A 22,836-nucleotide genomic window follows, 5' to 3' on the forward strand; every position below is an offset into this window, starting at 1 on the left:
TATATACATACATACATACATACATACATACAAACAAACACTCTCTGAACCTAGAAACCATCATTTCATATTTGCTTGTCTCCTCGGGCTATTTTTTGGATATGGAAAGAAATTCTTCAACTTAATTGATAAAAAATATCAGAAAGTAAAAAAACCTAACATTTCTTTAATCTCCATTTCTAAATTAAAATGAATAAAAAGTGAATCAGGGGTATTTGTTAAATTTCACAAATTGTGCTAAGCTTCCCTAGTTGATAGGCTAACTTAAGCCAAATCTTCACAGGTGAACCAACAAATCATAGTTAAAATAAAGCACAATTTAACTCAAGCACAGTATTACGAGGTTTTAACAATACTCACTTGTAGAGGCATTCTTAGAAGTTCAGGAGTCTGAAATTCCAACATATTTTGAAATCTTAACCTACTGAAAAGTCTAAAGCAAATTCCAGGTCGACAACGTCCTGCCCTTAGAAGTAAAACATTATTTAAGTTATATTAAAACATTAAAAATATATGAGTTAACTATCAAAGCAGATTAAAAAATCATTCATTAAAACGTCTGTCCTAAGTTAACATTCTTTCCACTTTTAATTTTATATATCTGTGAGGCTTTCTTGCTAGCTCTGGAAAATGGATTTTTTAAATGATGTAGCTTAAAAATATCTCTAATACAAGTCTAGAAAAATATTTTTTTTATAGTTTTGTTACCTGCCCTTCCTCTGAACAGCACTTGCTTTAGAAATCCACACCATCTTAAGCATAGTTACACAATTCAGTGCATCAAAGGACTTCTACAAATTTAAGAAAAATCTACATTATAAAACATAAATGTGTATTTATTAATTACATTTATATTCCTCTAGCTCTTGGCAATTAACATGATATAATTATGAACACCAAATTAGTAATTAAGATATATACATATATATATATATATATATGTACGTATGGTATTCAGCTTTGGTATTCAAATTTAAAACTGAAACAGCTGTGAAAGTCTGACTCACAGATTAACACAATATGGAAGCCTGATGATGGCAGATGAGATTCTGCCGAAACGTTGCTACAACTTTAAAAGCACAACTATAATGACGTGGGAAAATACTCGAACAAAGCTGAATACCATACAAATAAATACCCACAAAAGAAAACATATATATATATAATGCCATCCTAACTTTCTTTACATTCTTCTACAAAGTAACTTTCAATTAAAATATACATATTATAAACATATCCATGACATTAAGGCAAGCATACCTCTTTCATTTTTCCTGAGTCAATCACAAAAACAACATCATTTACTGTGATACTGGTTTCTGCAATATTTGTAGAAAGTATCTGCAGAAATGAAAACAACAACCTTGTAATGACAGATTTATGTAAAAAATCATTAAAGAACTAACGTCATTTGATACTTGCTATTTTGCGGATGCCTAGAGGAGAAGTCTTTAGAACCTTTTTCTGATCAGATGTCTGCATATTTGAGTGTAGCATAAACACCTGGAATCTGATAGCAAAAAATCAGAATGGAATACCAAAAATATTGCAGTTTTGAAAGTAAATCAAAAAGCCCTTCAAAATAGAAATGTATGAACTTTTACCTGTGAGCATTATCTGCAAATCTTTTGTCATCAAAGAGTATGCGATCTCTCAATCCAACTATCTCATCATATCCAGGAAGAAAAATTAAAACTGCACCTGTATAACGAAGTTCAAATGCTAAAGAAAAATGAACCTAAGCAATTCTAATTATTATTGCATTCAAGTTTCTCACAATTGATAAAAGTAGCTTCAGAATTTTGATGAGTTATATATGTTGAGAACTCTCAACTTTAGTTGCGAACTCACTTTCTAAAGGATTTTTCTATTATCAGCTAGGTCAGATTGTTCCTGAATGCGAATGCAAGAGAAATATAAATAAGCCAAGGTTTCTGCTTTCTTGCCTATGTAACTGAATGTGAAATCTCCTCAATTTCATTTATATGCATTTAGCTTTGCTCATAATTGCAAGAAACAAGTGAAAATATCTAATCACATGCTGCTGAAAAAATACAAAAAAAATCTCACTGCTGGATTAGGTTATGTGTATGTATACACATACATACACACACACACACACACACACACACACACACAGAGAGAGAGAGAGAGGGGGAGAGAGAGAGAGAGAGAAAGCGCCTTGGGGTACATGCTGGAATATAATGCAAGTAATCAGTCACTGATTTTTAGCATATCTTATCTCTCAGGTCTTTCAGAATTTTTAACTTATTTTATAGTTATTTTAATTTCTTAGTCATCCTGAGCAAAAACACCTCTTTAATTAATAAACAAATAAACATATAAACCAATAAATGAATTAAGCAAACCTTAATATGAAATAATATATTAATACGGGGCATAGCTAAATAGACATTACCTGCATCACAGCTATGGCAGATGTTGTATAGTAGGTGCATTATCAGGTCAAGATCTACCTTTTCATCATCAAAACTGTAGTGATAAGCTTTCAAGAGCTCCCGATCTTCTATATTCAGTTCACCGGCATTAGCATGGACCAAGGAACTTTCATCTAAATTACCAGACTCTAATGAGGCACTGAAATATACAGCAGAGATAATTAAAGTAAGCTAATATTTACGAAATAGGTGTTAAACCTAAAAAACAAAAATAAGAAATCCTAAAATGATTTTTTTCTCATTTTACAAATATTTGGAAACTACAAAGAAATCTTTCTAGAAATGCAACAGCATTGATTCAACAAAGACTGTTAATCTGGGATTTTCTGTCTATTTTCTCTTCATTCCCAAAATCCTAAAGAGCCAATAGTAATTCTATCTTGGTTAATAATCCACTGAATTTACCTAACAGAATAACTTCCATTAATCCATAATCTTACTCAGATGCTTTAATTTTTTTAATTCATTCAGTGAAAACATTGAAAAACTAATCTCCATAGAAAGCAACAGAGTTAATACTTTCAGTATGAACGATTTACTCTAATGTCAAGAAGATGAAAGGGGTTATGCTTTTATTTATTAGACATATATACCACCCATCTTGTCTCTTCAAAGTTCCTTAATGGTTTCTATAACTCAAAGATGAGAATACAGAACCAAACCACTAATTCAGAATGTTCCAGTAGAACAACTCATATAGTGCTGTTATGCACTTGAAATGACTTCCACTCAAAACTAAAAAAATATGTTTTACAGTACATTAAATTACCTCATTTTTTAAAACCTCTTCCCATACTGTGTTACAACTGCTCTTCAATGATGTTCCAGTTCATCCTATTTTATATCTTTCAAATACAAGCTACATTACAGAAACAAATCATTTGCTAATTTTGCCAGGACCATGAATGCCTTGTTTTAGAGGTAGTTTGACTTTGAACATATACAACAAGAAGAAAATAAACTGTGAAGTGTAAAGTATGCAATAAAAATAGCTTGGAGATGATCCTAAAATACTTTTACTAAACATTAAGAGTATAATTAAGTAACTCTTTTCCCATTTCAATTTTATTATGATTTTTTTTACTTCAAAATGCTTAATCTGCTTCAAGAAGTATAAATAGTCCTTGATTTACATTCGGCTAGTAACTGTTTGAAGTTACAACGGTACTGGAAAAAGTGACTTATGACCAGTTTTCATCCTTATGACCATTTCAGCATGGTCACATGATCAAAATTTGGACGCTTGGCAACTGGCATGTACTTATGACTGTTGCACTGTCCCTGGGTCATGTGATCACCATTTGTAACCTTTCCAAATGGCTAACAAGCAAAATCAATGGGCAAGATAATTTGTTTAACAACCACATGATTCACTTAACAACTGCAATAATTTAACAACCATGGCAAAAAAGATCATAAAATACAACTCACTTACTTATCAACTGCCTGCTTAACAATGGAAATTTGGGGCTCAATTGTGATTATCATTTGAGGACTAACTGTATTCCAAAAGGCCTAGATAGATTTATGTTAAGTAAAGGATCTCCCCAAATCAGGTATCAAAAGCATCCTAATCATGAAAAAGATTTTGATAGATTACTACAGTGCATATTAGTAACAGAAAATACATTACCAATAGGATTCCAGCAGGTCAATTACTTCTGTCTGCCCAAAGTGTTTAGCCCAATCCAAAGCTGTCCTGTAAAAGTATTTAATAAAATGTTTGGTTTATGCACAACAATGGAACATTCTCAATCCTCTTAGTTACATTCATTATGGGATTTGTCATAGGTCTATGAAGAACTTTTCAAACAAATGCTTCACAATGACATCTAAATCATGCAGACAGCAGCAAATAGCTTAGAAAATAGCTACATAAGCCTAGAAAAAACAGGCCTGCTTTAATAGTTGCAAAAAATGTGCTTTCTATATGCTCCTTTGCACTTATTTTGAAGAATTTGAACAAGTTTGATCTGTAAACTTGTTTTATTACTCTGATATTTAATGAGTATCTTAATGATAGGAAAAGAGTATCTTAATATTTGGATCTCTAAGGTTGCACCTTTAACTACTGCTACTAATACAAGTAATCTATAGTATATAAAAAAGTCATTACATTTTTCAGGTGTCATGTTTAATTTAATTATTTGCACAACCACCTATCTATAGCTATTTCTACCAGCCTCACAAGTTTGCACTGAGTGGAAATGTTCCAGATTCTCCCCAACTGAATTTTTTCTATTTAATGGGATGTGGAAGATAGATTTTCTAACATTTTGCGTGCCTTCCCCCACAACCCACCTCCACACATATTCTATCAACTTTTCATAGAAGAAGACCTGGCTTTTCTCCTTGTATTGGGCAAAGACAATAACTGAGCCCAGTTTGCTTGTTATCTCCAGCTTTGGGTATGCAATGTGTGTCACTTATGGTTGGTAAAGAAAATAAGCAGGTAAGAAATACACCGCAGAGTAGCATTGGTAGTAGGGGAGCTATGACAGTTTTGAAAAACATAGTTGTATGCAGTGATGTGACTATATCCTCAAGATCAGAATAGTGCAAGTAATGGTATTTCCTGTGGTACTCTATAAAGGTGGATTTTATATAAGACTAGGAAGTATGCTGATGCTTTTGAGCTCTGGTGTTGAAAAAAACTCCTCAGAATACTATGGATAGCCAAGGAACAAACAAGTAGATCATTGAACAAATCTGCACAATTCTCATTTAAGAAACTAATGACCAGGCTCTAATTATCCTCCTTTAGACACATTACTCAAAGATCTAGCTCTAATGCTGGAAAAGGTGGAAAGAAAGAAAAGCAAGGGATGACCAGTAGCAAGTGGGTAGACTTAGTTACAATGGCAATGGATACACTATTTGAAGACTAAGTTTGGCACAGATTATCATGGAGAATACATATATACACACATGCATACATATATATGGAGAGAGTGTGTGTTTCACTAAAATCAATACTGTCCTGATAATACATAATCAAATAATAAACACAAGCTCTTGAAGTGAAGGTGAGGATATATAAGACAATAAATTGCTTAAAAGTTAAGTTAGGTCTAGTATATTATATCTTTCAATAAGTTAGGACTAATATGATCCTTTTCCCCTTCTTGCTCTGTTCCAATGCATTCAGGCTTTCAACTTCAAAATAACTGATACTATGCATTTTAAATTAAACCTATTTAAATTAAATTAAATAGTATCAGATTATATCAGGGAGCATGCATAAGCGCACAAGCATGCCTACTGTCCCTGTCTTACTGTCCCCATTTATCTATATTTACTTCCTTTGTTCATGTTCATACCTATACTTGTTATCTTGTACATCTTTGACAAAAATATAAAATAAAATAAATAGAATATGAAAAAATATCCTTCCTTGATCTAATACATTTTAAAGTGTATTTTATTAAATATTTTTAAAAGATAAAGACAAAAAGAAAAGAAAAAATTACAACCATCAGAGAATTAGGTAAAGAATTTTCAATATTAAAATAACCAGTTTTAAATAATAGAATACAGTACATTGTTTTGTTAAAATCCAAACAATATATTAAAAAAATCAATAGAAGTAATCAGCAAATCAATCTACTGAAGATCTATTCTGATTTAACAGATCCTTTTCAGCTGTAGTATTAAGACTTTAGATTAACAAAAACCACACATTTCAAATCCATATTTATTTATTTGATTTGTCAATCGCTTACAAGATAATAGGTATACGTATATACAGTTATGAATACATGAAATGGGTACATATAAGAAAAATAAAAGAAACAATAGGACAGGGACGATAGGCACGTTGGTGCGCTTATGCACGCCCCCTACAGACCTCTTAGGAAAGGGATCAATAGTAGACAGTCTAAGGTTAAAGTTTTTGGGGTTTGGGGAAGAAACCACAGAGTCAGGTAGAGTATTCCAGACATTGACCACTCTGTTGCTGAAGTCGTATTTCCTGCAATCAAGTTGGTGTGGTTAACCTTGAGTTTGTATCTATTGTGCTCTTGTATTGTTATGGTTGAAGCTGAAGTATTCATTGACACGTAAGTCATTGCAATGTATGATTTCATATACCATACTTAGATCAGACTGAAGACAGCGTAATTCAAGGTTTTCTAGGTCTAGAATTTCAAGTCTGGTGGCATAAGGTATTCTACAACGAGGAGTGGAGTGGAGAACTCTTCTTGTGAAATATTTCTGGACTTTCTCAACTGTGCTAATATCAGATACGTAGTGTAGGTTCCAGACTGATGAGCTGTATTCGAGTATTGGTCTAGCAAATGTTTTGTATGCTCTAGTTAGTAGTGTGATATTACCAGAGAAAAAGCTACGTACAATTAGGTTAATAATTCTTAATGTCTTTTTGGCTATGTAGTTACAGTGGGCTCTAGCACTTAGATCATTAGAGATGAGTATTCCGAGGTCCTTTACAGAGCTTGGATCATCAACAAGGTCTTGATTATTCAGCTTGTATTTTATTTTCTGATTTTTTTTGCCAATATATAAGACAGAGCATTTATTTGTTGAGATTTGAAGTTGCCATTTGTTTGATAATTCTGATACACAATCAAGACCTTTTGGGCATCTAAAAATATCAAAGCCATTTGCTTTTCAGGATGTGCCTCATAATATTCCAAAGTGTCCAAAATTACTCTCATATTGTCTCTAATTTGTCTCTTTGGCAGGAATCCATTTTGATCTGGATGAATAAAATTATTCAAATATTTTTTAAGTCTTTCTGCTAATATCAAAGCAAAAATTTTATAGTCTGCATTTAATAAAGAAATTGGTCTATAATTCTTAATTTGCAGTGGGTCAGCCTCCTCTTTTGGAATAAGTGTAATATAAGCCTCTGACCACGTTTTAGGTATTGTCTTCTTTGACATAGCTTCATTCATAACATCTAAAAGTGGAATGCTCAATGATTCTTGTAATATTTTGTAGAATTCTGCAGGCAGCCCATCTGGACCTGGTGCTTTCCCATTATTTTGTTTCTTAAGTGCTTGACTTAGTTCCATCATTGTTATATTACTTTCTAACATTTCTTCAGTCTCTTTAGATATTTTAGGTAAGTTTGCATTCTGCAAGTACTGTTTAATTTTTTCCTCATCAATATTCTCTTTCTTGTATAGTTGTCCATAAAAGTCTCGAATAATTTCCTTTTTCTCTTTATTGCCATAACAAACTTGACCTTGATCATCTATTAACTGCGATATTTTCCTCGACTCTTTCTCCTTTCTCAGCTTATATGCTAGCCATCTACCTGGCTTATTTGCATCTTCAAAGTAGTTCTGTTTAGCATTCCTAATCTTCTGTGCCAGTTCTTCTTTCTCTATTAAATCCATTTTATGTTTAATTATATCCAGTTTCAATTTAATGTCTTTTTTCTGTGGCATTTTCTGTAGTTCTTTTTCAAGTCTTTTGTGCTCGTCTTCCAGGGCTTTAGTAGCTTGCCTTTTCCTAATATTCTTTTTTCTTATGTAATCTATTATCAAACCTCTCGCATATGCCTTCATTGTGTCCCAAACATTCTGCGCTGAAGTATCTTCTTTTCTATTTTCTTTAAAGAAAAAGGCAAGTTCTTTCTCGAACCATTGTATAAAGTCCTTCTCCTTTAAAATAGTATTATTTAATGTCCATCTCGATCTTTTTTTTTGGCCCTTCCATTTAATTGTCAATGGGTTGTAATCTGACCTTTTGAAGGGTAACAGTATTGTCTGTGGTATTGAACAGCTTCACATCATCAGCGAAGAAAACGCAATTGCTCTCAATATGACCACAGAGATCATTTATGTAGAGTACTGTTACCCTATATATATATAGCCTGATGATGGCAGATGAGTTTCTGCCGAAACGTTGCTACAACTTTAAAAGCACAACTACAATGACGTGGGAAAATACCCGAACTAAGCTGAATGCCATACATGTAAGTACCCGTGAAAACTTAAGAAAAATATATATATATATAACTATAACTATAACTATATAACTATATAACTATGCATGTATGTATGCGTGTATGTAGGTCTAGGTGTGTTCGGGTCTTTTCCCGTGTAAGATTAAGAGTATCTTGGCGATGTTTCGGCGAGGTCCCACTCGCCATCCTCAGGCTGGTGTTTTCGGCTTCCTGCCAATGCAAGCCTTGCGAGTTCTTTTGTTGTGGTATCCTGGGTCCTGCATTATAATCACACAAGGTCATCACACAACCCATTACCCAAGCTGTTACAACACAAGAGGCTAATGGAAAAGAGATCAAAACACAAACGACCCAGGAGATTACAACACAGGACCCAGGTTACCACAACAAAAGAACTCGCAAGCCCATCACACAACCCATTACCCAAGCCGTTTAAACACAGGAGGCTAATGGAAAAAAGATCACTACAAAACAAACGACCCAGGAGATTATAACACAGGACCCAGGATACCACAACAAAAGAACTCGCAAGCCCATCACACAACCCATTACCCAAGCCGTTAAAACACAGGAGGCTAATGGAAAAAAGATCACTACAAAACAAACGACCCAGGAGATTACAGCACAAAATCCAGGATATCTCCACAACAAAACTCACAAGGCCATCACACAGCCCATTATACCAACATCAACTCCATCAAACCAATCAAGAGGCAGCAGCGCAGCCAACCAGCCCAGCACACCAGCCCCCCGCACCAGTATTTATAGAGAGACAGCAGCTCCGATCACACACTGCTTGCACTGGCATGAAGCCGAAAGCACCAGCCTGAGGATGGCAAGTGGGACCTCGCTGAAAAGTTGCCAAGATACTCTTAATCTTACACAGGAAAAGACCCGAACACACCTAGACCTACCTACCTACCTACCTACATATACATACATACATACATATATACATACATACATACACATAAAAATTATAATCCAGGACTGGTTTCCAATGTGAGCTAAATTCTGTGGCAAGTTTACTTCTAAGTTATTTTTTTCATTGTTGGATACATGATCGAAACTGAAATATTCATCAAAAACTAGAATTATGCTCTTTCCTGCTTCCCTTTCAGTCTTATATCCACATACATTTCCTAGAGAAAAACAATGAAAAAATGCTATTTTTACCAGCCATTAGATGATTTGATATGGACATTTGCTCCCATACCAATCAGCTGTTCTACTTGATTCAAAAAACCTCTTCCAGAAGCTACCATTAATGTTGTTGCACTTGTTTCACTATGCCTGTAATCAACTGGGGAAGGAGGAGAAAAGATGGGAAATAAGTTTTTAAAATATTATTTATGAACTGCTCAAACTTTTAACTATTCTTCCAAGATTGTCAAAACATTCTGTTGTTGTTACAAAACATTAAAATTGAATTTCCCAAATAGTAATTATTTTGACTGTTATGTACAATTCCATGCACATTTACTAGACAGCTTGTTCAAGATCAAGCTTCATTATTTGAAAAAATTCAGACACTGGAAAAAATGGTGCTGATTCAACAGTCACATAGCTGACTTATTCAGGAATCAGCAACCATTTCAAAATTATTGTTCAGAGTTCTAAGAAATGAAAACTGGGTAATTATTCTGTCAAATGCTATGGCCATTTACGATACAGTATCTCAGTATGCCATTCAGTAAAAAAACTTAACTATTGTGAACTTACCACTGACATTTTCAGTTAAAATAAGATGGAACACTTGTGCAAAAGCATCAATGTCCTTATGTAGCCAAATGTCAGAAAGACAAGCATCCATTTCTTTAATTAACCAAGGTTCAAGACAATTAACATCTTTTTCAGCCTGCAAAAGAAAACTCATTTTATCATCATTGGAAATGCTTGAACAACTTTTTAAAAACAAATTCCATCATATATCCCGAAACTGGCAAAAAGTTTCAAAATTTCAAAACTTTTAAATAGTGCTGCTACTTAAACCTTACAACTTTAATGCTATTTATTTATTATTTATTTTTAAAGAAATCTAGGCTGTTTACAATCATTCAATGAAAAAAATATAAAACATTAAAACCAAAATTAGGGATCTTGCATTTAAAATTTCAATTTTATTTAAAATAAAATTGACCAGGATAGAAAGGGAAGTAGCAAAATGTGTACAGGGAGAAGGTGTGATGTTATCTCATACATTAGCTACCTCTAAAACACCATACCCCCATTGGGCCCCAGGCCACTTTTGGAAGGCCAAAGGGTGAATATAGATCTCATTTGGAGAACACAATGCTCCAGAGGATAGGAGCCATAGCCGAAAAGGCTCTTCTTCTGGACTCCACCAGTGAAAATTATTGTATTATTGTTATTACTGTAAATTTGGGAGATATTCATGCATATCCTTGACTTTGCCAATATAAGCTTTATAATAACCCTTTGTGACCTGTATGCAATAAAATTTCATTTTAATGTATGCCAATTAGTGTATATTCAAAATGACAATAAAGTTATTCTAAGTCTAAGCTGCTTCCATGTATGTATGTATGTATGTATGTATGTATGTATGTATGTATACATACATACATACATGGTATTCAGCTTTGTTTGGGTATTTTCTCATGTCATTATAGTTGTGCTTTTAAAGTTGTAGCAACGTTTCGGCAGAATCTCATCTGCCATCATCACGCTTCTGTATTGTGTTCGTCTGTGAGTCAGACTTTCACAGCCGTTTCTGTTTTAAATTTGGTGCTAGCCTACTGCTGTGCCAGAATGGCTTTTTCTTCATCCTGATTGGTTGGGAGTCTTGGTCTGTGTTTATTGGTCTTGAAGTTTGCTGTGTTCTGCTTAATTGGTGTTTCTAATATGTTCTGTCTGTTTTGCAGCTTTTTTTTTGTCTTGATTGGCTGGCAACTTGGTGTTTCCTGTATTGGAGGCTTTTAGTGCAGCTTGGCTCGGAGTAAACAGACGGCTATGATTTATTAGGAAGCTAGGCTTCATCTGAGTGCCTTGTTAGGGTGGTATCGGGGGGGGTGTCTGTTTGTGCTCAGGTGTTTGCCTGGCTTGTGGTGTGGAGACTTTTGTTTCTGAGTGCACGCTTCCAAATAATTGACAGTCTGGTGGAGTCATCTTTTCTATTCATGCTTTCAGGGTTTTTTTTCAATCTCTATGGCTTCTCTGATAATTCTCTGATAATTGAAAAAAGACCTGAAAGCATGAATAGAAGAGATGACTCCACCAGACTGTCAATTATTTGGAAGCCTGCACTCTCAAACAAAAAAATTTCCACACCACAAGCCAGGCAAACCTGGGCACAAACAGACTCCCCCTGATACCTCCAGCTCAAACACACCCCAACCAGGCACCCAGATGAAACCTAGCTTCCTAAAAAATGATAGCCATCCATTTACTCGGAGCCAAGCCGCACTAAAAGCTTCCAATACAGGAAACACAATGTTGCCAGCCAATCAAGACAAAAAAAGCTACAAAACAGACAGAACATATTAGAAACACCAATCAAGCAGAACACAGCAAACTTCAAGACCAATAAACACAGACCAAGACTCCCAACCAATCAGGATGAAGAAAAAACCATTCTGGCACAGTAATAGGCTAGCCCCAAATTTAAAACAGAAACAGCTGTAAAAGTCTGACTCACAGACGAACACTATACAGGAGCCTGATGATGGCAGATGAGATTCTGCCGAAACGTTGCTACAACTTTAAAAGCACAACTATAATGACATGGGAAAATACCCGAACAAAGCTGAATACCATATATATATATTTCAATTTTACATGATACATAATAAATAAAAGCATGAATTCAATGAAAAGGGAAGAATGATAAAATCATGGAAATTGAAAAGCACAAAAGAATACAATGTGGAAGTTGTATAAAGCTCTTTGGAAGAGCTTTATAGCTCCCGTTGCCTTAAGAAAGTTCAAAACATTCTCAAAGATCCATCTCATCCTGGGAACCCTTTTTTTTGAACTATTACCATTTGGCAGACGGTAAAAAATAAATAAAAACAAGGACAAATAGGCTGAAAAACAGCTTTTATCCCAGGGCAGTAGCTCTTTTGATTTCTGCTGTATAGTGCAATATTGGTGCGGTGTCGGGGGTTTTCGGTTCAATGTGTGAAGGATGTGTGTTTGTGTTTATTTTCATGATCATGGTCATGATGTGCACTGAAGATGGTTTTTTTGATTTCGTTGTACGAGGTGCAATGACAATAAAGTAAAGTAAGTAGTAGTTTGGACTTTCACCATCTTCTAATATTTTTGTAGAGTTGGAATATGCATATAAAAATATTAGTGAAAAAGATATATCAGCTAAACTTGATGTTCACTGGCACAGCCTGACCTTACAACCATAACCATTCCTGTCCAAAATAAAATCTAACATAAAATATTGAAGATCTTAGAGTAGTGCATACCAATTGACTGAAGACAGTATCAGCCCCATCGTCCAGCAGTTCATATTCTTCAGCTACATTTGGAACAGCCCTCTGTCGTTGCAATTCAGGCTTACTATTATCTTGCGCAGAATACCATTCAGTCAAAGTTGTCTGCTGTTTTTCTTCTAGATGGCATATTTATGTTTTACATAAAGAAAAAAATCAAGCTAAGATGCATAGCTTTTGCTATGTTAGGGTTTTTCCACTGTATTTTATAGCATTTTCCCTTTCCCTTTTGCATTTTATATCAATCAAAACATTAAATTTCATTCAAGCCATTGAAACGATATATTATGAACGAACTGCAAAAGTTAGGGTAAATGGAGAACTAACAGAATCTATAGACATAAGAAAATGGATAAGGCAAGGTTGTCCACTGTCGCCCCTGCTGTTTGTGTTAACATTGGAAGTGTTGAATAGGAATTTTAGAGAAGATAAATAAAAGGAATGAAAATCCAAAAGGAAGAGTATAAATTGCAAGCCTTTGCAGATGACCTGGTATTTATATTAGAAGACCCATTGGAAACAGCACCTAAATTAATAGAAAAAATAGAAGAATATGGAAAGGTTCAGGTTTGAAAATAAACAAAGATAAAACAAAGATACTAACAAAGAATATGCTAGTAAGACAAAAGAAAGAGTTGGAAGAAGTTTTAGAAATACAGGTCACAAATAAGGTTAAGTATTTAGGGATATACATTACATCAAGATGTAGTACACTGAAGGAGAATAATTATCTTAAACTCAAACAGCAGATTGCGACAGAATTGATAAAATTGGGAAACTTACAATTATCATTGATTGAGAGAATATCTACAATTACGATGAGTGTATTGCCTAGAATTTTATATTTATTGAAGACAATTCCAATCCTACTAGGGAAGGAGTTTTTTGAAGATTTAAATAGAATTGTGTTGAAATATATTTGGCAGGGCAAAAAAGCAAGAATAAAATTAAAATCATTACAAGATGCAAGAATAAGAGGGTTTGCCTTGCCTAATTGGGAACTGTATTACCAAGCAACCCATTTTGATGTGGGTAAAGGAATGGATAACATTAAGGAACAGTAGACTATTGACCTTAGAAGGGCATGACTTGCTGTTCGGATGGCATGCCTTCCTTTGGTACAAGGGAACTAAAATGCAGGGGTATTTTAGAAGACATTATATTTGAGAGGCATTGTTTTTTAATTGGGAGAAAATAAAAAGACAATATTATTTAAAAATTCCACTATGGATATCTACCATTGAAGCTTTTTCTTATCCAATAATATAAAAAAAGGAACAAACAGTTAGATATGGTGAGATATTGAATGAAAAGGGTGAACTTAAATCTATGCAAGTGTTGGAAGAACAAGGTGTAAAAATGAATTGGTTTTCATATTTGCAAATGCAATCTAGATTTAACAAAGATGTAAAAGCAGAAGGTATTTATGGTAAGTTGACTGACTTAGATAAGATTTTGATGGGTACTGATGAAAAGGTAATTAAAAAACTTTACGGACACTTATTAGAATTTAAATTGGAGGAGGAAAAGTTAAAGAAACAATGATTGTTTGGGGGAAAATTTTTGGATTATGGGATTGATTTAGAAAAATGGCAAAAATTGTGGTCTCAAAATTATAAAATGACAATGTCAACTGCATATAAAGAAAATTTGTGTAAGATGTTTTACAGGTGGCATCTATCCCCGACGAGACTTGCGAGAATGTTTAAGAATAAATCGGATAAATGTTGGAAGTGTCATCAGATACCTGGCTCATATTACCGTATGTGGTGGACATGTTCGGACGCAAAGAAATATTGGACTAAAATCCACACATGGTTGGAAAAAATGATAAAACAACATATAGACTTTAAACCAGAGATCTTTTTATTTGAAATTATACAACAAAGAATTGAAATATTTGATTGTAAATGTACTAATAGCGGCTAGGATTGTATTTGCTAAGAATTGGAAAAATGATAACATACCTATGCAGGAGGAAGTTATTAAGAAAATTATGCACTGTGCTGAAATGAGTAAATTGACATTTGAAATTAGAGAACAAGAAGATAAACAATTTTATATGATATGGGGTTTGTTTTATCAATGGTTGAACAAAAGGACATGATAATGTAATAGTAGATAATTTTGTGATAGAAATTTAATAGACTGATATAAGACATAATATAGACATATATAACCATTGGTTGAAAGTATAACATAAATTTTAAGATAAAACTTGGAACATCTCATATAAAATGATGGAATAAATAGTTTAGTCATGAATGATTAATAACTGATAAATATACAAGAATTTTAGTTCGACAATGTGAAAATTGATATAAATTGTGAGTAAATGACTACAGAAGAACAGCACAAAAGATTTGTAACCAACTGACACACTGTATGTATTTAAAATGGAAGATGGCTTTATGTTTTTATGTTTTGTATGAGTATGTTTGTTTTTAAAAATTAAAATTCTTTTAAAAAAACATTAAATTTCCAACAACTGCAAAACTAAATACTCACCACGCTGCTTTTCCTTTTTGTATTTGATCATCTCTTTATTTGTATAGCCTGTACTTCTTAATATGTCTTCTAAAAACATTTCCTTTACTTCAAAGGGTCTTCCTGGAACTGTAAACACAAACTTTATTATAAATTCCCAGAGTTCATTCTGAACAATCAATTAGGAATTGTAATAAACACATGTGTTTTTAGAGAACACTGAAGTATCTTTTTAAATATATAATTGAAATTTTTAAAAACAAGAGTAAAAATTAGTATTAAAAAGGGGGGGGGAAAGGAAAGACAAAATGAAAAATAGAAAAGCGATAAAAATTTAGATTCTGATCTTCTTTACAGCAGTTGTTAAGTACTATTATAGAGCTACCTCCCTTCTTCTTTTAGATTGATTACAAAAAGACTTTCTCCTTTCTTATAATCTATCTTATCTAATTGACAGAATCATAAATCAATAAGTCTATTTATTCTGTCTTATATAAAAAGTCCATTTGGGATTTCCAGTCAGTAATAATAGCAATAGCTAAGTGATAAAGAACAATAGCTACTTATATACTGCTTCACAGTGTTTTACAGCCATCTCTAAGCAGATTATAGTCAGCATATTGGACCCAACAATCTGGGTCCTCATTTTACTGACCTCAGAAGGATGGAAAGCTGAGTCAACCTTGAGTTGGTGAGACTCATACTGTCACAGTAGCCTGCAGTATTACATTCTAACCATTGCACCAGCATGGCTCCTACACTCCTAAATAAACATATATATTGCATTTTCTCTAAGCAAATAGGTTAATTTTGCCATCTCAGCAAGTTCTATCATCTTCACCATTTTTCCATTGTAGGTATTGCCAAATCTTTCCATCTTTATACATACAATAATCTTGCTGTAGTTATCATATACAGGTAGTCCTTGACTTACAACATTTCATTTAGTAACCATTCAAAGTTTAACAGCACTGAAACCATTTTTCATACTTACAATGTTGCAGCACCCCCATGGTCAAGTGATTAAAAATCAGACCCTTGGCAACTGACTCATTTATAATGGTTGCAGTGTCCTGGATACATATGATCACCTTTTCCGACTTTCTAGTAAGAATGTGGGAGGCCAGATTCTCTTAACAACTGTGTTACTAATTTAACAATTACAATGATTCACTTAACTGTGTCAAGAAAGGTTGTAAAATGGGGCAAAACTCATTTAACAAATGACCGAGTTAGGAACATAAATTTTGGCCTCAATTGTGGCTGTAAGTCGAGGACTACCTGTATAAAAATGAAGTTCCATTAGTTTTTTCCTGTTAGTCCAACAGTCCCCAAAGAAAAACTCCTGGATTTTATTTGTATATTAATCTTTAAAATCTTGTGATTGGTGTATGAATTTGAACCCAAATCTTCTAGCTTTTTTGCATGTTCATGAAGCACAATAAAATGACCAAGTGAAGCAGACTTCAATGAAAATATTAATATCTCATTTGTCAGATTATGTCATGCTTATTATACGGATTTGATTAGTTAGCTATTAGTCCACAGAGATGAACTTCAGTAGATAGTCCCTATTGCCACAACACTTGTTATTATGTTTTTCTGTTCCTTTACTCATTCTCAGTGAGTTAAGCATTAATAGATAAATAATGGTAACATGCTTTATTTAAGTATCTTTCTATTGATCTTCATTTAATTTTAATAGGCTCCAGTTTAATTACATAAATCTGCTTAGCTGCAGTTTAGTTTAGTTGCATAAATCTGTTTAGTTTAATTATATAAACCAGGACCTGATTTTGGGGACTCTGGTCCAATCCCCACAAAATTGTTTAAGACTCTTCTAATGTATTCTTCCTGTTTCATTACATCACTGCTCTTTTTAGACTGCTGCTTTAGCAACTGAAAAAAAAAATCTTAGGATAAATATTTGCCCAGTTAAATCAAGCTCCATTTAATATCTACTAAGAGTAATATTTTTTAAGTTTATATCCAAATAGTGTTTACTTCTGCACAGGTAATGATTACATACTCAGAATTGAACAAAAATTTATTATATCACAGCTGAGATATTCTGAATACCCCCCTTTTTTTCAAAAACATGCTATGTCAAATAATCTAAGTACTACTAAATTTTTCATGTTTGTGGGTAAACTTTGACTCGACAAAATGGTACATCATAGGGCAATAAGTTTGAACCAAGATATTTCAAATAGGCTAACTTACAGCATGTGTCCAAAATATGAGGTAGCCCCTCTGTCTCTCCCCCTCCCTCTCAAACACACAGACAGTAATACATATTTTCTTGAACTGTATTTAATTCTGGGATTTTTAAAAAAAATATTTGAACTTACTATATATCACTGGACAGCCTCCAAAATATCTGACAAAGAGATTCACATCAAGAGCAGCACTAGAAAGTATGAGTTTCAATGACATGTGTTTTTGTAGCATATCTCTTAATTTTGTTAACAAAAAATCACTGAATCGATCTCTCTCATGGACTTCATCCTGCAACATAAACAAACCATGGTTTTTATAATAAAACTTGAGCATTTTGTTACATCATGTTATAATTTGTTTCTTGTTGTCATCTATTAACTAAAGTTGTTCACCTGTTGCAAATATTTCAATTATACATAGCTCATTATTTGTATATAAATTTAATAAGGCTTCTTGGACAGAAAAGATGACAAACAAGCATGTAGTAGGTCATATAAAACCTTACATATGGCTGAAAAACAAAATCACAAAAGTCCACCTTATTTATTTCAGCCATATCATGTGATGAAACTCACTGGAAAAGAAAACTATGCTAAGAATGGTCAGCAGTAAAAGGGAAAAGCCTGATAAAACCACAATGGCTAGAAACTATAAAAGCCAGCATCAGCCAAAGAATAAAATAACTGAAAGAAACTGCACAGGATAAAAATAATATGGAGAGCAGTGGTCCATAGAATCATTGAGAATCTAACATGATTGATTGGAAAGTATAATCACCATGATTATCATCCATGATATTTGCTCTATGTAGTTCTTAAAAGTCCAATGAAACCATTGGCCATAAGATTTTGAAACCCCTGAATGGAAGAGATGATAATCGAAATGATAATCATGCTTTTGTGGTCTTTATTAGCATTAATCATAATGACCAAGGCTACTATACTGAAGCTATGTTTTGCTATCTTTTTACTGCATTGGTATACAAATACCGGTTTTCATTTCTATTGGTTGACATTAATTTTCCCTACCTTGTGCATGCTCCTAATGTATGGGCTTAAACTCTCAGAATTACCTAGCCATTGTCCCATCTAATATTAATAGTCCCAACAATCAACATATAATTCATCCTGCTTTCCTTATATTGGGATTTTATGCAGTATTTTGCTTCAGAGTATTCAAGCTGTCAAATAAAAGGCAGTTTAAAAAAAACCAATCAGAATCCCAAATTTTACATGCTTCGTTTGAAAACTGTTCCTTAAATCTCACATTCTGATTATATATAGAAATTGCTGATCACAGAAAATTATATTCTTTCATAATTTGGTACTACCCATAGATACCAAGTATGTTCATTTGGAAGATAAATATTTTTATCAAATCACTTTAAAGTCAAGATAATCATAATTTAAAAATGAAAAAAAATAATTATAATTAAATTGTCAGTGTATCAATATATTATTTCACAATTCAAGCTTACAAACATTGGTAAAATATCTAGTATGTAAGTATAGTTGCTCAAGCTTTAGAGCCTATTACAGTTACAAAAGTATAATAATTAAATTCTGTTCAATGCATGTGTAGAAGTTTAAAAAATGGATCAGAATCTCTTCCTCTATTGGACTCCATAGTTCAGGAGCAAGTGCCTCAAAGTAATATAGGATCAAGATAGCAATACCAGAGTTACAGGGGAAAAGGCATTCTTATAAATTGATTAAATAAATAAGACCACTAATATGCTAATAAGAAAATTTGTTTATATGTTAACATTTTTACTTTAAAATTTTATTTAAAAATTAATTTTATTTTTGTTTTAAAATAAATAAAATTTTATATTAAAAAGTTTGCACATTAACAAGGATACCATTTTTGAAAAACATTGGCCAAACTTACCACAATAACATGAGTTACAGTAGACAATGCGCTATCCCCCGCCATTAGTGTACGAAGTAATACACCATTTGTGCAAAAGGTTAAGAGCGTTTTTGGAGAAACCCTGTTAATATAAAGTTATTTTTTAGATTTTGTAAGCCTCTCTAAATAACCAATGTGTGAGTTGGGTAGCTATAAAAATGTTTAATGAATAAAAACATTTAAAAACAATTACATAGACACAAAGTTGCTACAAAAAAGGGCTTCTCATCACAATGTTATCACTTCAACACTGTAAATTTTGAACAAGCTGTACTACAAAACTGTAGTGCAAAGCAATGTTATTTTGAAAGACCAAATGACTTGATTTAACACAAAGAAAAGACTGGATTATACCCTGACTAAGCAAAAACAATAAAGAAAGGATATATTACATGTAGTTTCTGTATCAAAATTTATATGTAACACAGGCACATACCTGCACAAAATCTAAGGCTAGAAGGTGGCACTTAAAATATGAAACAGTTCATGTTCATTCAATGAGGGATACAGGTTCCTCAACAAATCAATGTCAGCATTACATATAGAAGCAACACATAAGAAATATTTTAAATATCTTAACTACACTTAGTTTCACAATTTTCAAACTTGATTAACATAATCAAGCATATTAGTGTGAGGAATCACAAAAAAGAGTAGAGTACTGAACAGTGAGGAAGGAAAGGGAAATCATTCTCAGGATTAAAACAAATTTTGGACTACATTTTTAAAATCTTGGAAATGTAAAACAATGAATCACTGGGAAAGTTATTTTTAAAAAAATCTATGAGGCAAGACTTTCTGTGAAAAGCATCCTATAAATACAGTATCACTTTGTTATGTACTGTTGACTAATTCTGGAAGGCAGTATTATCAAAAAATAGACTTGGTAGATGATGAAATGGATGTTCATTTGGAAACAGTACATGCTATTAGTATTTATCACAATAACGCAACACAGCATTAATGCCATTTACTTCTGGTTTCCAGCAAAAAACACCCATTGTGAACAATGGTTTCATTTAATGACTGTCATAAAAAAAGATCATAAAATTTGTAATGCAGATGCCTTGACTTATGACTGTCATGATATATGACAGAAATTCTGGGCTCATTTATGGTTGAGGATACCTGCATACCAGTCTTCTTAAACCAAAAGAGGGATATAGAGTTATAGGATCAAAAATACATGTAACGTGCCAAGGGGTGAGATTATCTCTAAACCTTGTTACTTGCACAATCTGTAATCTGCAAGTCTTCTAAAATACTGAAATCCAAGTATACAAAAAACATTTGATGAGACCTGCTTTCTAATCGGATCTGATAACCAATAGTCTGACCAATCTTCTCTCTTCTTTCAGCAGCAACTCTTTCAGCCACAGCAATTGCCGCTAACCGTCTTGGTTGAGTGCAAAATATGCGACATGGTATGCCATTTTTGTAACAATCATCAAGCAGAAATTGAGGTATCTGAAGATAAAGATAGGTGTTATTATTAGAAGAAGAAAAATCAGTTAACTAGACATATAAATCCCACATAGCATATTACCATCTGAAACTGGAAGATTTTAAAATATTAAAACTATTTACTTATCTATTAGGACAGCTTTTCCATATTTTTTATTTTTCTTATATGTAGCATACCTGAGTAGTTTTTCCAGATCCAGTTTCCCCCACAATCAAAATTACTTTATTTTCTTTAATAATTCTAACAATTTCATCTTGCTTTTCATAAACTGGTAGAGACTGTCGAAATGAATCAAATTCTGATTCTCCCCGTTTCACTGGGATCTGAGGGATGCCACTGTTAAGACGCCCGCTTGTTTTGCTCATTTCTCTATTCTCTATGGGGGAAAAATAAGGATTATGATAAGTTGAAAATCTATCTACTGTAACATGCAATAAATAATTTGGTTTTAGAAATTGAATATCACACAACAAGACAGTACCAAACTATTACTTAGTTTGTACTGTAACAGTATCTTTGATAAATAAAATTCCGGTGGAACATAATTGTGAATAAACAGTAATTGCTCAGTCTGACAATAGACACACATTCCATTTGTTCACAATGGATACAGAACAGCTATTCTTTATTTACATTTTCACTCTAAAAACCAGGCAAATCATAGATCAAAGTACTAAATAGCTTAGTGATTACACAGTATTAACATAACCTGTCTTACAGCTCGCGGGTGAAAGTTTTAGAGGACTACTCCCATCTCTTCTTTGTGGCCATACCTGGTCTGCTAAAAGTTTGCCTATTTAAGACTTAATAGAGGGGAGATTTTAACTTTTTTTTAATGCATAGATTAGGAGATTAAAACAGCTAAACTCAGGCCTGCCGTATGCCAGAAGTACAACATAAGTTCATTTTTTTTGGTACAAAAATAGTTTAAAATGGTCTTTGAACTACAATAGTAGGAAAAATAAAAAATGTTTCTGAGGAATCAAAGAACAGGCTGGTCCACTGTGTATCTCCTCAGATTTCTTCAGAATCTCATCTGATATGGCCCAGTCTCTTCAAAGTAAAATTTATGAAATGTGGAATCTGTACTGAAATCCCACTTGAACAATTCAACCTACTGTTCATTCTTAATGAAGTTACTCCTGTGACTCTTATTGTTGAATCCTGAGTTCTGTTTAGAATTCATTAAAGGGAATGGAAACACAAAATTCTCTCTTCTTTGGGGAAGAATTAGAAAAGTCTTCAAAACAACAACAACAAAGCAGTATTGGGGTAATGATGAATCAGCACCATCAACACAGGGTTGAACTCACACTCATTAGGATAGCAATCATCACATTTATAAAAAAATCTCAGACTGTAATGGTAACATTTTAAGCATGTCTTTCAGCAACATATTTTCCTCCCATAGTTTACTGTAGTGTTTCACAGGATATTCAACCTACCAGCTTCAACAGCAAATACATTTCCCCTCTCTGTCTTTGGTAGAAGTTCTGTGCGTTCTTTATTGGTTACAGGAAATCTCTGAACTAAACTTCTAATAGCATGCTTTGTGTTTGGAATCAAATTACAAGTCATCACTGTATGTGCCAATTCAGATCCATCTTTTTTCTTCACAGTGAGGTATCTGTTTCCTCCTTTCCTGTAATATGGATGCATTGTTTTATTTATCACCAGAATGATCCTTAACATTCACATTGATCAGAATATCTGGATATTAACTAATTATCTCAAAGAATATTAAAATATGCTAGGTTTCTTTTTAATTTTTTCTCTGTAACTGTTCATTATTTCTAAATTATCAATACATAGATCATCTACTCTGAAATGCAATCACACAGTTGAGTACAGCAAATCCCTACTGCATTTTAAATGCTCAGTATACATTTCAATGAA

General features: G+C 33.1%; 1 protein-coding gene across 5 annotated transcripts in view; it reads right to left on the reverse strand.

Annotated features, from left to right (window-relative positions):
* The window catches only part of YTHDC2 (YTH N6-methyladenosine RNA binding protein C2), a 47,301-nt gene that overhangs the window by 15,512 nt on the left and 8,953 nt on the right, over window positions 1–22,836 (reverse strand). For all 5 annotated transcript variants that reach the window (XM_087926940.1, XM_087926941.1, XM_026720017.2 and 2 more), the window contains exons 3-18: window positions 22,386–22,582; window positions 21,117–21,316; window positions 20,776–20,942; window positions 19,455–19,557; window positions 17,696–17,852; window positions 15,366–15,473; window positions 12,831–12,976; window positions 10,114–10,249; window positions 9,568–9,694; window positions 4,093–4,158; window positions 2,420–2,598; window positions 1,605–1,701; window positions 1,423–1,510; window positions 1,261–1,341; window positions 709–791; window positions 361–466 (exon numbers count right to left, since the gene is read on the reverse strand). In XM_087926940.1, the coding sequence (XP_087783066.1) occupies window positions 361–466; window positions 709–791; window positions 1,261–1,341; window positions 1,423–1,510; window positions 1,605–1,701; window positions 2,420–2,598; window positions 4,093–4,158; window positions 9,568–9,694; window positions 10,114–10,249; window positions 12,831–12,976; window positions 15,366–15,473; window positions 17,696–17,852; window positions 19,455–19,557; window positions 20,776–20,942; window positions 21,117–21,316; window positions 22,386–22,582 (2,041 nt within the window). The remainder of the gene's footprint in view (window positions 1–360; window positions 467–708; window positions 792–1,260; window positions 1,342–1,422; window positions 1,511–1,604; window positions 1,702–2,419; window positions 2,599–4,092; window positions 4,159–9,567; window positions 9,695–10,113; window positions 10,250–12,830; window positions 12,977–15,365; window positions 15,474–17,695; window positions 17,853–19,454; window positions 19,558–20,775; window positions 20,943–21,116; window positions 21,317–22,385; window positions 22,583–22,836) is intronic.

Source organism: Pseudonaja textilis, chromosome 2 (assembly GCF_049901715.1).
Source record: "Pseudonaja textilis isolate UNSWEBS1 chromosome 2, rPseTex1.2, whole genome shotgun sequence".
NCBI classification, from domain to species: Eukaryota; Metazoa; Chordata; class Lepidosauria; order Squamata; family Elapidae; genus Pseudonaja; species Pseudonaja textilis.